Source organism: Schistocerca serialis, chromosome 7 (assembly GCF_023864345.2).
Source record: "Schistocerca serialis cubense isolate TAMUIC-IGC-003099 chromosome 7, iqSchSeri2.2, whole genome shotgun sequence".
NCBI lineage: Eukaryota > Metazoa > Arthropoda > Insecta > Orthoptera > Acrididae > Schistocerca > Schistocerca serialis.
In genome coordinates, this window is record NC_064644.1 from 69172450 (window position 1) to 69189998 (window position 17549).

General features: G+C 40.8%; 1 protein-coding gene across 1 annotated transcript in view; it reads right to left on the minus strand.

The window, feature by feature from the left end:
• Nucleotides 1–4544: 4544 nt before the first annotated feature.
• The window catches only part of LOC126412429 (uncharacterized), a 67569-nt gene continuing 54564 nt past the window's right edge, over nt 4545–17549 (minus strand). Inside the window, exons 3-6 of the mRNA XM_050082022.1 lie at nt 12679–12815; nt 8624–8688; nt 8351–8434; nt 4545–4702 (exon numbers count right to left, since the gene is read on the minus strand). Of these exons, the coding sequence (XP_049937979.1) occupies nt 4581–4702; nt 8351–8434; nt 8624–8688; nt 12679–12815 (408 nt within the window). The 3' untranslated portion in view covers nt 4545–4580. The remainder of the gene's footprint in view (nt 4703–8350; nt 8435–8623; nt 8689–12678; nt 12816–17549) is intronic.

Consider the following 17549-nt stretch of genomic DNA (forward strand, 5'->3'; position numbering starts at 1 on the left):
TTTCATCACTACTGTTCAATCCAAACATAGAAGAAGCAAGGACGGAAATGAAAGAATGGTTCATGATTGGGATTAAAATTCAGTGTGAATGGATATGAATGCAAACATACGATCCTCAGTAGAATTACAGGGTTTGTTGAGTAGAATGAACAGTCTAATGAGTATAGAATTTTTATTGAGAATAAACCCCAAAATGACAAAACTTATGAGAAGGTGCAGCAATCAGAATATCGAGAGGCCTAACATCAAAATAGGTGATTACGAAGTACGCGAAGTTAAGGAATTCTGCTATCTTGGAAGCAAAATAATCCGTGACGGACAAAGCAATGAGTACATAAAAAAGCGGACCAGCAGAAGCAAACATTGTATTCCTGGCCAGGAGAAGTGTACTAGAGTCAAATATAGGACTTAATTTGGCGTAGAGATATCTCAGCATGTACGTTAGGAGTACAGCATTGTATGGTAGTGTATCACGGGCAGTGGAAAAATGGAACAGAGAAAAATCGAAGCGTCTGAGATGTGACGCTACAGAAGAGTGTTGAAAATTAGGTGAACTGATAAAATAAACGGGAGAAAGAAACATACGGAAAACACTGACAAGAAGAAGAAGCTGGATTGTAGGGGATGTGTTAAGACGTCAGGGAATTAAGCTCCATGGTACTACAGAGAGTTATAGAGGGTTAAAACTGTATGAAAGATATTTGAATACATCCAACAAATAAATGAGGGCTAAGGGTGCAACGCTAGTCTGAGATGAAGGGGTTAGCACAGGAGAGGAATCCGTGGCAGCCCACATAAAATCAGACAGAAGATTAATGAAAGAAGAAAGAAGGAAACGAATCTTTACGAAAAGACTCATTATAGCTCCGTCTCAGATATACATTTTTAATTAGATTACGTGTTTCAATCACTCAGGTTATCTGCAGATCTAAGTAGTTGTGTCAGCAACAGTTCTTGTCTAGTCAGAAACATTTCTCAGAGTACTGATCAGTTCTCTGACATGTGGTTTTGAGTATACAAGACGGGTTGCTTATGCAACTACCTAGATCTGAAGATGATCCTGAGTTATTGAAATGTGAACCTAATGAAAAATGTGCGAATGAGACGGAATCATAAATGAGAATTATCGTTGATATCAATATAGTTGCTGAATGTCTCAAGACGTGTATTTTGGCTTTAATGGGAATGATTATTGTATTATTTTTGTCTTCTCTACTCTTTCTGAAAACTGTCTGAGGATACCCTTCGGCTGGGCGAAAGTCGTTATGGCATTTTAGAATGCTTTGTGATCTTTGTCACAAGAAAATAAAGGAAGATTAAAGGCAACAATTTGCTCAACGATGGGCCGGTCTTTCTACAAGGTTTTCCCATTTCGTCTGACGTCCTGCAGTGCCATCCAGTACAGTCTGAATGCTGTAAGTCCATTTCGGATGCGATTATTTCTTGTGGATCATGAATCAGAGCGCAGGAACCTCATTTCCGCCACCTGGATTCTACATTTAGAATTTCATTTCTGGATACAGAACTCTTCACCATAGGTACTGTAGGAAGTGCAATGGTTGTATAAAACTTCGTCACTTTTTCAGCACTGGTTTTTCCATCAAAGATTATTTTAATTTTTGAGACGTGACAGAACGCTGTCACACCACTGCAAACTCTCAAGTTAATAATTAAACTCATTAAAAAATTAAGCATAACTAACTAAAGTACTTACCTGGAAATGTTGTTAACTGCGGCAGTACTTTATTGTACAAAGAATGGTGAAAACAGTTTGGCAATTGGAATTCATACAGGTTGCTTGTTTTAACTTGAGGCACCTGAATACTTTGAACACGATGCGTTGAACGAAAAATGTACTCAGTGAAAATTTCATCTGAGTAATGGGGACATGGGACATTTTTGTTGTTTGTGCCACAACTGGCCTCAATTGTGCTCCTTCCCCCCCCCCCCCCCTCCCCCCTCCCCGCGTTTTTATTACATGTTCCAATTTTACTGCCAAAAAGTACGTGCGGTTTACTCAAACTATTGTTTTACATTCGTACTAGATGGCGCTGTAATCGAAAAATATCAAGTGTTTTTAAGTCTTACATGCAGTGAACTTTATGGCGGTGTTTTAAGTATGTTTCTGCTGATGACAAACTACCCAGATTTAGACGCAGGTATTTAATGAGCAATGCTTATGGCACGTGCGAGACACCAGGCTGCAAAGTTGGTGGTGTGCGGCCTACTGGCAAACTGTTACCTGCCCATTGTAGTAATATTGTCATCGTTGATGACCCTTTGGTCGCGTTCATAAGTCACGTCATTTGTTGCTTCGCTGAATATCTCATTAATCATTTCGACTTTCCAAATTACTCTGGCGAGTTGCGAGAAGTTGCATGTGCCCCAATATACGATGTAACCCAAAAACCTATTAGTATTTTTGGAAATTGACTGATACACATGACTGAAATGAGGTAGGTTTTATTGAATCCAAAACCAGGGGACGAAAGGTGAAGCTTCATACAATACAAAAGCAATGACGGTGTTCCTTGTAACAAATGTTCAACATGTCGGCCGTCATTCACTAACGGTACTTGTAGTCGAAGGACCAGTTTGTGAGCAGCACGGTATAGGTACGTTGAGAAATTGCCATCGGATGTTTTCTTTTAGCATACGTAATGAGCCGGTCGATCGCGGTAGACTTGAGACTTCAAGTAGCACCCTAACCAGTAATGACACGGATTGCGGTCTGTGCACCTGGCAGACCAAACATGACGGAAGTGGCGGTTCAGTACGTCATCCTCCACCAAATGATGAGTACAAGATATATTTCACATGTGCAGCAAGCAATATGAAGCGGAGCATCATCCACATAAAAGTTCTACCTCCCAATATGTGTTTATCGACCCGTATAGGGATGATGCGAGTCTGTAACACGTCGGCGTACATCTCACCCGTCACGTTTACGATTCTCATGCGACGGAACAAACCTTCGTGTCCAGTGCCATCTGCTGGCCGTTTTCTTCAGTTATTTTCTGTTTCAATAAAACCTCATGCCAGTTCACACACATGTGTCGAGTTTTCTCTCTCTACCTACATTATTTGTGGGTTAGTGCATTTTTCAAATGTTTATGGACTTTTGGGTCACCCGGTTGATTAGCTAAATAAAACGTAACTGTTACATGAGTGAAATTCCGTGTGTAGTCTTTCTACCTCTGGCGTCGGCACACTCACATTTGAGCCAGCTATGTGAATTCTGAAAAGCGCTATCTTTCGTTTCATCCTAATTACGAATGAACAGCCACTTATTTTCAAGACACTGGTCCCCCATCATACAGTTCTCTTCTAGCAAATAAGCTTCTCTTCACTCGTAGATGTATTCAAATTCCCCAAGTACACCTGTGTTGAAAACTTAATTAGGCAGCATTAGGCAGGTTTCGTGTTTTCGAAGGGCAGCGTAATGGTAACGGCATTGGCCGTAAGGACAGATAAGTCTGATATGTGGATGGGGAGACGCTGGCCAGCAATCACGAAGTACTGGTAGGCAGTTCAGTGCCAACATAGTACCCCGCAACCCCTTAACTGCCTCCTGCTGTAACAAAGAGCTATATGCTTTGTCGATTAGGGTTCGTCGTATCATATGCGCCCATAGCCGTCCGATATGGCTGGCCCCAGCACAGCTATTAACTTCATAACAGAAATCAATCTGACCATGTTACAAGACTACACACTTCTGTTTTAATCGTGGGAAGAGCACCGCAAGGCATCTTATAATTCTGTAACTACTTCCCTGTTTGTAAAAAATAAGGTCATGTTTCGTGGCTTTATATTGAATTTCATAGCTAAGTATTTTTTCTGTTATGAACAATGTCAATCGCATCAAAGTTAAATAAAGCAAGTGATAAGTTACAAATCTGTTTACAGTGACATACTCCCTTTTCTTTGTACGTTTATCTCCTATCCAAATTCTGTTCAAATGGTTCAAATGGCTCTATGGGACTCAACATCGGAGGTCATCAGTCCCATAGACTTATAACTGCTTAAACCTAACTAACCTAAGGACATCACACACATCCGTGCCCGAGACAGGATTCGAACCCGCGACAATAGCAGCAGCGCGGTTCCAGACTGAAGAGCCTAGAGCCGCCCGCCCGGCTCCCAAATCTGTTTCTCGATAAAAAATTCTAACAGCCAAACGCGTTAGGACCTCATCTCTTTCCATTATTTGCAATAGTGTATGGATGAAAACTGGACCAAACATTCACATAATTCATAATGACCATTAAAATAGGTTTGTTGATTTATTTATATTTTCACTTAATTGCGCCATACTAAATACAGCACGTGTATGATCTTCCTCTTAGAAAGCTGTTTTGATGATTTAAGCATTTTTTCTGATACATAACTCAGACTCAGACATGTAATAATCTGGTACAAAATGTGCTGCATTAATATTCATAGAGAAGACTCTAGTTGAAGTATAACAGTAGATTTTGGTGTTTCCTGAAGGTGAATACCTCTATTGTCCACAATTGGCAAGTTCTAAAAATTTAAAAAAGTCGTGTTTTGAAATCAGGGTTTATTTGCACTATACATAATCAACAGTTGACTCTCCTCAGTTTAGACTCGTTTACCTCTGGACTCTCAGCAACGACTTTCCACATTCTCTTCAGCACTTCGGCACTGGGATTCTTCACATTCGTAAAGACTTGAACGACATCTACAACAAAATAGCACAACATTTAATGAAAACCACGCATTTAGCTAGTATGTTTTATGGGGTGAGTCAGGAGGAAAGGTAAATGTTTTGACGGGTGATAGCATTAGTGATTCTGAACAAAACCTTTATGTGGATATATGCCCCGTTCCGAATGGTTTCCGAGATAGAACACGTTTAATGCACATTTCTATTTATTTTCTGTGATATTCATTGTCATTGTTCACAACGTACCACAATAACATAGAGGAAGTTGAGACGAACATTTTGATGCATAACACTTGTGGTCTATCAAGTCGGAAAACTACCCCAAACTGGCCTACAAAAACTACCTAAGCTACGGCGCACGCTCGTCGCGAGAGATTTTCAATGTTCTCGCGATTTCTCCGCCTGAAATGTTAGTCCTAGACAAAAAATAAATAGAACTTTTTTGTAGTAAATTTAATTTAGTTTAATTGTGTTCCGAGACACGTTTTCGTTGGAGTGTGCGGTTTTCGAGCTATCAAAGGAAAACGCACAAAAGTGATTCTAAATGTATTCTATCTCGGAATCCAGTCGCCTTAGAACTTACTGCTGCATATAATTATCATTTGCGTCACAACAAGTTCGTTGCTTATTGCCGTAGTGATAGCTTTCCTGTATTTCTCCAGGAATCAACTGAATGAAATGGGGTGCCTGGGAGGAAAACGGCTTGGAATGCTCGAGACAGGTCAGAACTTGTAGTGCTTTGTAGCAGGAACCCTCCTCACACCGTGGATGACCTCTGGTGAACTAATTAAGCAGCAGCGTCTTGAACTCTTGGTCAAGAGCGTCCCGCGGAGTATTCATGGTTGTTAGATTGCATGGGATGGAGCAAATTGTGTTTAACGTTACTCAGAACTAATGTTTGATTTCACTGAGCACTTCCGATCAGACTGTATTTACTTTGGCGTTTCACTGGCTTTTGTTTCACAGCAAAGGTTACCTGTAAGGTTCCACACAACTTACTCTTTCACTATCCGCCCTCTTTAAATCTACACTAACACGTGTTTGCAGATGTGCGTGTGGTCAGTTCATTCAGCCCACTGTTTTCTAAACTTCCATTGCAATGATCTCTCTATCATTCAAAACAGACGTCACTACCCTGTGATCTCCGGTGTTGACGGTTAATCCGACCGTTGGTGGGACACGACAGCGGTTCATCGCATTGGCCTGACCACTGAGTCAAGCCGAAGACGATACCAGTCCATTTGACCACTGCAAGACACTTCTTATCATGCTGTGGCAAAGTCTCTACCTTTCTTAGACGGTACTTCCGTGACTTAGCTGTTTACTGGATTGCGCTTTGGACTGCTGTTCTATGGATTACTGGCAGATGTAGTTGACCCGGCACAGCAGGGATTATTGTCTTGCTGTATACTACAATTAGCGACGACTCGGCGCTGGTTGGATATATGATCTGTTGCTTGCAGCGTATCCGTATTTTCTATATAAAGAAGAGTGTTTCGAATCGTAGCGGGCGTTATAGATCATTTTCTGTATTTAGACGAAAATAATGAATTCAGTTCTCGAATGAAATATCTAGCAAATATGGATACGCTAAACTACTGACTATCAGCCACGCTATGAGGACCGTAGCTTTCAAATTACATTCACAGTTTGGACAGTAGATACGTGAGATTCAAGCCTATGCGGTCCAAAGTGAGACCGAAAGTTCGTCAATTCAACACATAATGAGAGAGGAATTTTGGCACATGTGATATCAAACTTCTGTGATTGTTGGTGACTTCATTATTTACTCGCAGGATGTGTTTTCTAGCTACAGTAAGTAAACAGTTTCCTTGTTGTTTACCTGAGTGCAAACACAGGATCATGTTATAGACTATCCAATTCATGATTAATGTTCTTCTGAAGGGCGAAAAATTACTATTGATATTCTATTGCCTTCAACAGTAATATCTGTGCGTACCATTTAACACTGACAAAACGGAAATCCTGCCCTTTGCAGTTAGTGTAGGCATCATAATTAAGTCCAGCTCGATGTAACAAGAGATGTAACAATAAACTCAACATTCAGAAAGGTAATTAATTGGTTTCTAAGAAGTGACATAAAGATACTTATATGCGATTGCATATAAAGACAATTCGTTCAGTTACATTACAAGACCGTAACAACAGAGCGCGAGGGAAAGGAAATGTGTAAAAGCTTAAGTTCAAAATTCCAGGGTCTGCACACTGATCAGAATTTTTACCCGAAATCATGTGTTACATATCTTCAGAAAAGCTTGAGTTTAGGAACTTTTTCTATAGCTCAATTTCAAATACTGGCTTATTTGTATACCTCCAATCCTTAACTTCGTAAGGAATAATTTTCTGTGACACTTCCACACAAGTATTCATTGTACCGAAACGAGCTCTAACTTTAATGTCTGATGGTGATCTTCGAGCATTATTGCCTTATTGAGGCAACCACAAGCAAATTAGTTGCGGTAACCACCACCTCTCAGTAGATTCATCCTGATGAACGAGTTACAAATTGAGAATAAAAATGGCTCTAAGCACATAATGTTACCATCCTCTTAGTCAGCAAACAGCAAATTGTGCTGACATAAAAAATTTGATAATCACCCTTGCGAGTGAAGGGTCGTGACACGTAATGAAAATGTAAATAATTATCTCAGTAATTTGTGTCTGATATGTTATTTTACTCCATTTATGAATTTCTAACCAGATAATAGCAATATGAGACTTGATTAGATTTATTGAATTTAATTCTAAATTTGGATAAAACTTTAAATAACCTGAATGCATACGTATTTTAACAGACGAGCTGTAATGTATTTGCTCACCAACTGACACATTCCAAGTCATTGTGAGTCGCCACAGAATACAAATAAACAATTATATCAATTTAATTTCATAATTTCTGGTAACATTATTGTGCCTTTACTTCTTTAACACGGACATCAGAGACAAAATTACCTGAAATACTGCCAGGAGTAAAATGTTTCTCTTAGAAGACTGACATATACACTGAATACGAACCATAAAGAATAAAACTTGAGAGCTATACGTAAGATGAAAGTAAGTTATTTCGAAAATCGAACACAGAGAACGGATCATCGCCTGAAAGAGTACTGCCTGTTATGCAGCTGTGTCCGAAAGAAATGCGAAATTGAAGAATGGTAGCTTAGTCTTTCATTGAAATTTATGACATTATCACCGACATACTGCTATAAAGACGTGAGCTTCAATTTTTGACGTCACTAATGCAGCAGTTCTATTCTGAAGCGAGGCTGAAATTCCTTTGGAAGTTTAATTACTGGTCGATAACGTGCTGTGATGCATCGCTCCTTTTCATTGCATACACGAAGATAGCTAACAGCCTTGCTCGTAACATTGACTTGAATTCGTCATTTCACATAGTCAAGATTCCAAAAAATGTAGATTGAAACAAGAGTGTAACATGCAGATTTCGAGAATGAAAGGTGGTCAGTTAAATATCCTCACTGCAGTTATTCAGTTTTAGAGTTGTGGTTTTCTATAAATCTAGATCTGTTTAACAAGAAACGTTTACTGCTCCAGAAACTTGTTGTAGGGAGCAAAAGTATTCTTGAGCAGCGCAAGCAAGTTGGTTCAAATCGAATGTGCTAGTTGGAGCAAGATACTCACCATTGCCTAAGAAGCAGTAATGATCAATGAAGAGATCCGCATCTGTGTACACGACATTGTACGGTCCACTCAGGAAGGGATACCCTGAAACAAATACCGATTCCTGACTGTGATGCAACAGTACCTGGTAAGCAAGGTAAACAGACCCGTTATTAACTTTATCCTTTCCTAGAACCAAAAAAAGGAATACGGCAAATTTGAAATACCATTTTTTTCATACATATGAGCGCACAGAATGCAGTAACCAATAAATTCGTTCACTTTTATACTCACATATGCCTTTGTAGACTTTGTCTAATCGGTTCCCGTTGAAAGTGGCTTTAGCCGACAAGGGGAAACTGCAAGAAAACGAAGAGTGTTAGATTCACAATATCTGTAATTTGTAAACGTTTTGACGTTCGTGCTTTCCAGACTAACCACACAAGCAACTTTCAATACAAGCATTTGTACAAACGTACCCTGAGGGTCCGTTATTCCGATAGACGGAACTGGTATAGTTGTCTGAACAGTGGCATAGTATTTTACATCAATAGCCTTCGCATATAAAAACGAATTTCTTAAAAAAATTATGTAGTTAATAGCTACAAGACTAATACCAAGATGGTTCCTTCATTGTGACCACAATTTTTTGTCTGAGCCTGCAAAAATTCTTCACAGGTTAATGCAAGTACAGAACGCAACAGATGTTACCACGCTGCCTACATCCCTAGCTGCCTAGTTAAAGCCATGCGTAATTCTTCGCACAGTTATGCGTACCACTGTGCTTGCTGTGGAGTAACGAACCGTGTGTAGGACTCTCTGATCAGGTGTACCCTCTACTCATCCTCCTTCCTGCACTGCCTTTACTTGATCTGTTTTTCAAGGACTGTCAAAAGAGGCAGCCATTTAGCTAATTTTTAGGGGCTTAAGGAACCCATAATGGAACTTATCTATCAAAAAGATAAGCATTGAAGATAATACCTCTCACATAACTAGCGAAATATTCATAGCTTCCTTGGAAGTGTTGTTCCTCTAGGATCAGTGTAGTGCACACTACATTTAAGCATCCAATTTTATGTTATTTATGATGGGATGCGTTTATTCATCCTTGATTATATCAGTAAGAGTGTTAGATATTATTCGACCGTGGAGGCTCCAGTTAATTTTATCTCTGTCTTCCCGTTTCCTTCTTCCACCGGGGCTCTGACAGGTGCCACGAATTTAGCTTGCAGTTTTGATAGATGAATGCTGGCTCACATTGTTTGGAATTGGCCGGCAGTGGGTTGTGAAGTTCTCAGCGGGACTCAACAGCAGGAGCAGCATTCTCTTGAAGATGGCGACCAGTTGGATCGCCGAAATATCGAGCGCAGTTGATTTTAGGATTCGGCAGTAAACCCGAATAGACTTTCAACTGAGTTGTACCTTTGCGTTTGTTTTATTGGTGGAAATTTTTGGTGAAAATTCGTGACCGTCCCTGCCCTGGTGTAGATTGTACCCCTGAGACCATTACTTGTTGTGGATTACTAACACTGTAAGCGGTGTTGCACATTCGAATTCAGTGGTTTAATAGTGAAACTTAACTTTAGTCTCGTGTTTAATGAAGTTATTTACTCAGTTTTATTAACTTGGTCCTGAACGGTAAGGTTTTATTCCTGTTCACTGAATTTGAGACTTTTTTGTGTTTTGTAAGGTTAATCATTTTAGCTTTTAATTATTTGAAGGGGAAATTCCTCTTTTTATGTTAGGCCTATAACTTTTCTTCCGCCGTTTTGCAATAGACGGCAGTAGTGGAAATTGGGGTGCGGGTGGTTAGTCGTTGGTGTAATACAATAAGCGTATGCATCTGTAAACATAATGCGATAAAAATGTTAGTCGATTTGTGATCGCATCATAAGGTTATTCTCGATTAAGTACGTCAACTTACGCACCGGTTCCCGTTTCTGGCCATTTGCGGGAAGTTTTAATTTTCTGCTTTAATATGAAGAAATCTGCGGCTATGGCTCTTAAAATGCTGGGTAAGACCAATGGCGAGCGAACTATTAGTGGAAGAACGTGCAGAAAATGTTTTCAACGCCTTGAGGACGGTGATTTTGATGTCGAAGACCAGCATGGCGGTGAAAGACAGAACGTTTTCGTAGCTACTGAAACAGACGAAAACAATCACAGGACATCATTATCGAAAGCAATTGATGGGTTCGAGCCCAGCGCTAAAACACAAACGGACACAAACAGCGATAGGCACGTAAATGTAATTTTGCAGCAGGTCATTGCTCTACCCCATGGCCCAAAACCCGTCAAAATATACATGGAAACGTTGAAATGAGAAATCCTATCCCTCCCGCCATATTCCCCATACGCTGCTCTCTGACTACCACCTTTTTCGATCAGTGGCATATGGCAGATGGGAGGATATAGTGGCCAGAGATGGGCAATACTATAAATCTTTTTTTTTTTTGTAGTTTTTCACAATAAAACCCCGAACTTAGAGAGAAAACGTCGGAAGCAAAGTTGTAGACCTGGTACTTGTGTCTTGAAACTATGTTCTAGATGGCTGTTAGGCCTGAGGACCGATTCAAAGAAATACTGTTTGGAATACCTGGATATTAAGTATTTCCTTGGAGGGGTAAGCTTGATCGTTTATTTGTTCTCTCTGCTTGATTCAAGTAGGCACCTGACAGTGTAATTTTGCTCTTAAGTTTACGTAAATTGTTTTGGGAGACATTAGTTATCACATTTTTATAGTCCCTTGCCACTGACGTAAGACCCGTCCGCTTTAGGCAGATTTTTGGGGTTGATATTTACTACCTTATTTTATGATGGATTTTTTTTGAACTTGTAGTCGTGATCGCTTAACAAGGTGGCGAATGTTGTTCATGTGGTTCGTATTTCCGTAACCTGTATCCCACCTTTGTGTTGTTTGTTAGCAGCGCTTCTTAGCCTTGTCAAGCGCGAACCCAACGATTCTGCGGCTGCCAGCCACGAGGTTCTGTTGCTATTGTGCTCCTGCACGTGCCTTCCCGCTGTGTTTGACACGTGTCCGCTGTTTCTACAGTGGATCTATTCACCTTGGCGGCTTGCTTCCTTTACGTTAAGCTTCGCTTTTCGCTTCTTAAGGATCTGATTTACTTCCTTTAACTTATAAATATTCTGCCAAAAGGCCTATATGTAAGCGATGTTGCAATTAAAATCTGAGTTAGTTCCTTTGCCTGTCCATGTATTCGGGTATTTACTTGGTGTGCTGAGAAAAGGTTTAATATAATTTCAGTTCTAATTGCCATCTCCTTAGATTCCTACTTTTAATTATAGCTCCCTATTCTTTGCTTGAGTTTAATTTACCAGTGTATCCGTTCTATGGAGGTAAGAAAATTTGTCAGATCTTCCATGGAAGGATGTTTATTCTGAATTACCATTTCTTAAAGTAGTGACGGTGACGGTTTAAGAAGACTGTACAAGAGCTATCGTTTACGCGCTTATTGTTTAAGAGAGGTTTGTTAGGATTTCCTTTTTTATTTCTTGTTGGCACTGATTCCTTGAGGTAGCAAGAATTGAAAGTTTAGTTATGTCAATCTATGGTTAAATTTTAAAATGGTTTGTTTTCATTTAACAACTTCTTATGTTCAGAGATATTTGGTTCTTACAGTATTTTATTTCTTACTATCATGTGCATTGTAAATGTGATCATTCAAAGGACAAATGATGTAAGAATTGTGGACCCAACCATCCATATGACACTTTTCCTATCCCAACCCGTATCTTGAGGTTTAGATTATTTCATATTTCATTCCACAGACCAAATACATATTAATCAGTGCATAAACTAGAAGTTACTTGGCTTACCCGGGATATCACTGGGTTCTTCTGTTTAGCGAATAATTTAATGAAATAAAAAGTCATTTCTTGAGCACGAACTTCCCACATTCATGCATGTTTTAATTTTTCTTAGATACACAAATCATTTCAATAACTTAAATTTCCTGTTCTCGACATTTGTGTGGTTTGTCACCAGTGGATATGTCACCTTTATCTGTGTCTTTTCGAATGATATCTCGTGTATTATTTCCTGTCTGGTTTTTTGTTGGTTTATTCCTTGACTTCTAGCACCTTATATGTTATTAGCGTGTATTGCTAACACGTCTCGTAGTCCTAAGCAATTTAAATTAAATTACCCTTTTGTTAATTTCAGTTTGTATTTTCTTTCGATTTTCCCTGTATCAATATCTTATGAACTTTCCCACAGAACAGTTGAAGATTGTTACCCTAAATACTGCAATTTTTTATTGTATGAGCAACCCTGGCAGTGAGTTCTCATCAAGGAGATAGGGGCAGAGCGGTTAGCCGGGTAGACTTACAGGGGTAACTTGCTGAAGTTGCCATTCAGGTACATCTCCGTGTCGCTGTCACCAGGCGACTGCTCGTAGGTAATGCAGCCGATCCATGACAGGATGGGAACCTGGTACTGGTATTGCTGGTACCAAGATTTCTCCGCCTGCGCAAACAAATAAATTGCTGGTTATACACATTTAAAAAAAAAATTGTTTAACTGGAAAAAAATAAATTGGCAAAACTGTTCAAGAGTTCTCACTACCGATACACTGAGATAAATTATTACGTGAACGGCACTGGTGCAGTAGGATTTTAAATTTATTGAGAAGTAGCACAGAGCAGGACAGCACTCGGTATTCTGGGATAGTATGTAGACAGCCTGGATGCCTAACTTTGTCGACTGGGGTCGAGGTATGATTGCCAAAGTAAAGGCACAACGCAGAGGCGAGTAACCAGGTGTTACAATGCTATTCCTTACTTTATTCATTGTTATAATAATTTGTGAGCAAAGTTTCGGCACCCTCACGGATAATCCAAGTAAGTACACCTAGATTTTCTCTAGTGAACTCGATGAAATAAGATGACATTTACGATCATAAGTTGCTGAAGCAACATGGAGGGTTTGCTCATTAGGCTTCATGGTATGCCCTGAAATGCTGATCAGTGAGCGACAGTTCCTTTTTTCATGCGTGTGCCAAGTCTGGCTCTAAACGCTGCAACTGTCCCACGCTTAAACGTCACCCTTGGCTAACCGCTCCTCACACCTCTGTGTTTAACGCAACCAGTCAGTCTATCGATACCTAAAATTCTGTATTCGACATCATTATAGTTGGTTTTTTAGTCACAGTCTCCACGCACGAACACCACATCTAAGGGCCCTGTTTTTATCATTCACGTGAGGTCTGCATTATATGTGCTACTTCCGGCTGAAATTTATTCTCCCTCTCCACACAGACCTCTCCCTAGGAGAGCTACAGGTCTCCGGAGCCTAAGGTCTTTTTTCTTCATAGCTTTTGGGGATAGTGCTTCTCACTCACGTAGGTAATCAGTACCTCTAAGCTGAGTGCGCCCAATTGTAGGCCTGCCGATGAGGAGCACTTGTGGGAGCAGGCAGCAGCTTCTCTGTATGGTGATCAGACAAGCTGACTGCAAACTATAGGTTGTCCATGTATAGTCTTAGACATAAAAACTGACCGCCGGCCGGCCGCCACAGAGACTAAGTACGAGTCGTACACTTAAGGTGGCCAATAGAACCGACCACCCCTGACAACGCTAAGTCCGGCCATCTGCACGATCTGGCAACACTTCTAGATGCGGAAGTGTCAGGAGGAAGTGTTGTCTACTTCCGAGACGTGCTTGTGTTGGGTGAGCCGGTGGTCTAGAGGTAATCGTCGCGATTTCTAAACTTACAGTCGCGTGTTGGCGTCAAACTGTATTTCTATTTTTAACCACATTTCGGCCCTCATCTAAAGCTATGAGTCCAGCAGTAACAAGCACCTCCAGAAACAATTCTGCAAGACAGCTCGTGGCTATGTCGCGATCAGAACAGTTTACGCTCGAGAGTTTCCTCGACCTGCAGCGGCTACCGACCACCGGCCAGACGCCACCCTCCACCTGAAATCCCGCGCCGCCCAGGTGAACGCAGCGCGACGCTGTCAGTGTATGTATCAACTGTCATTTTCGGATTCGAAGTTCTAGTTATCATCTTGCAGTTAAGCATTGGATTTTGCATATTTGAAAATCATGAACAACAGTTAAACGTTGTAAAATTGAGTCTCAAGTGGAGAAAGGTGTAACATCTGCAACACAATTTTTATTTTTGGTATAACGGAGGGGTTAATGCAGACGAGGCAGCTAGAAAGATTTGAACTGTGTGTGGAGCGAGTGCTTTTGGGAAAAATGCGCCAGTAAAAGATATTCTTGTTTCAACAAAGATCGTTCTGGCGTGAATGATTTTCCACATTATGGAAGTCTCGAATACTGATATATGTGACGGATCACCATTTAACCATCATGCGACATTTGCGTTCATCAGGCAAAGTTCAGAAGTCTGGTGTAGGAGTACTGCGTGCTCTAATTCGAAACAACAAAAATCAACGGAGTGACTATTATTTAACGTCATCAGGTCGCTCATTGAGCATTCCTATGCAGTACTGTTACTGGTGAGGAGTTATGATGCCTTTATCGTTAACTTCCTAAGAAGAAATGAAAGGCTGAGCCCCACCAAAAGACGTAAACCCGAGCAAAGAGTAGTGTGAATATAATATTTTACATCTGATAGCTCCAAAAGTGTTTTGCGCTACGAATTCTGCCCCAAGGTATGTGCATCACAGCTGGAATTTGTTGCCAACAACTGAGACACCTTTCGGTCGCAGTGTAAGAAAATCGAACGACAAAATTACATCACATGTGATAAGTTACTCTGATGATTTGAGAAACAAAACTGTCCAGGAGACTGATAGGAAATTTATCTCTTAGGCACTTGTGTTGATAGGGAGGTCCTCTCTCAAGCACTTGTCCCTCTCATCATATACTCGCAAAATTTACCTTTACCACTATTGATCGATGAACCGTAAAGGCAATCCATTTCTAGAAGAAAATACTCTACAAACTACACTGGTTTAATGACGTCATTAGAACCACTAGGTTTCTACGGATGTAGAATTTGTAAACTACTTTAGCATTGTCAGATTGTTTTAGATATCGTGACAGAAAATCGTGCTGCTGATTAATTTCTCTTTGATGATTACTGTTGCGTTCAGTAAACTAATGAAAAACGCAATTAAAATATTCACTGTACTAATACAAATTAAATTCAGTCTACTACAGAAACATCACGACGGCAGCCTATTTTAACACGAATTAGTAGGATATTACCGACTTTTGACTTCGCAAATATCTGTATTTACTTCATGTCCTGTATCATTCGCAAGTATTATGAAAATGTGGCAATTCATAGATAAAATTATTTATTCACAACAACAAAAAGTATTTCGGAAGAAAACAAAAGTGACATGAATTTTGCAGTACCGTAAGGTTTTCGCTCTAAAGCTAAGGGGTACTAAAAGTAGCAAAACGAATTTTGCTCGAGCGTTGTCTTACGATTCTCTTATTGAGTTTGTATCTGCCTGCTTGTAGCTCTGCTACAAAAGAATAAAAAATCTGGCTTTCAGCGAGTTTCGAAAGGCGAACGAAAGCAGCTTGCACTTGGTAGCCATGCATGTTACATGGGAACTGTTTTTTTCCTGATGTGTGTAGACATCATTTTGAGGTTGAATTGCTGGCAAAAGTCAGTCAGACGTGTGTCGTTGGTGTAAGTGTTTCGGTGTGTTGAATTTGTGCCAATGGTTTATCTATAGATTTTTTCTGTCCCAAATAGAGAGCTGAGGAGTCCCATTAGTATCTACACGTCGTCTTGATGAATTCTGCTGATGGTTTTTCCGAGTGTGTGCCAGAATTTTTCAACATTTTCGGTGTTTTCTTATTTTCTGTGTTGGTGGGGGCATGTGCATTGATAAGTGTGTATTTTTTATCGGGACTCTGAATGAGCATAGTCATAAGTCGATTGTTGATGGGTGTGATTTCTTTGACAGAGTTGATAGTAGATCTGTGTTCGAGAAATGCCATGCCGAAGATTGGTGCGCCTTTCGGATTTCAGGCGGCGGCTGGTGCCGGGTGGCTGTTATGATCGCGACGCAGCCACGAGCTGTCCTGCGGAATTGTTCCTGGATGTGCTTGTTATTGCTGGTGGGTAGAATGCGAAGAGAACTATCTTCGATGTTCAATCAGACTCATAGCTTTAGATGAGGGCCGAAATGTGGTTAAAAATAAAAATACACTTTGACGCGAACACGCGACTGTAAGTTTAGAATTTGCGACGATTACCTCTAGACCACGGGCTCACCCACAGAACTACGTCTCGGAAGTAGACAACACTTCCTCCTGACACTTCTGCATCTAGAAGTGTTGCCAGATCGTGCAGATGGCCGGACTTAGCGTTGTCATGGGCGGTCGGTTTTATTGGCCCCCTTAAGGAACGACTCGGACTTAGTCTCTGTGGCGGCCGGCCGACGGTCAGTTTTTATGTGTAAGACTGTTCATAAACACACTGCGCAAAAGTTTTGAAGGTTCACTTTTTTGAAATCTCATAATTGAACCCCCAATGCAACGCAGAATTCAGAAATTAGGCTCAAAGGTGCTTACAACCTCCTTTCGGTCCCTTCCATTGATCAAAAACTTGGCACCCTGCGACTTCCATCCTCGCGCTCGGCGAAACTTCAAACAGCAGGGTATTGAAACATGCAAAAAGAAGACCAGAGCTCATAAGTGCATGTGAGGCGTAAGTCACATTGGAGGCCCGTTTTAGCACATTTCTCCCCATTTCCACCGTGGACTTGTCACACGACGTCCCTTAGAAATACGAGGGTTGCTCGGAAGGTAAGGAACGATCGGTCGCGAAATGGAAACCATAGTGAAAATCACAACTGTTTTCTTTGCACATTTAGCTGCACCTTCCAGGCACTTCTCCACATAGTCGCCGCTCCGACTTAGACATTTGTCGCAGCGTTATACCAAATTTCCAACATCGTAATAGAAGACAGCCGCCCGTGCTTTCCAATAATTCTCTACGCTGGTCTATAGCGCGTAGCCTGCGTCCAAGTATTGTCTTCGAATCCAGCGTTTCATGTGAACAGAGATGATACTCAGGACGACCCAATTAGGGCTGTGTAATGGGTGATCGAACACTTCCCATGGAAAAGGCTGCAGGAGCGTCTTCACTGCCCCTGCAGAGTGCGGCTGAAAATTGCCATGAAGAAGGAACTGCGTGGCAGCTGTGTTAGGTGGGCTGCATTCATTAAGGCGAAGCTTCTCAGAGGACGTTCCTGCTTGGTGGGAG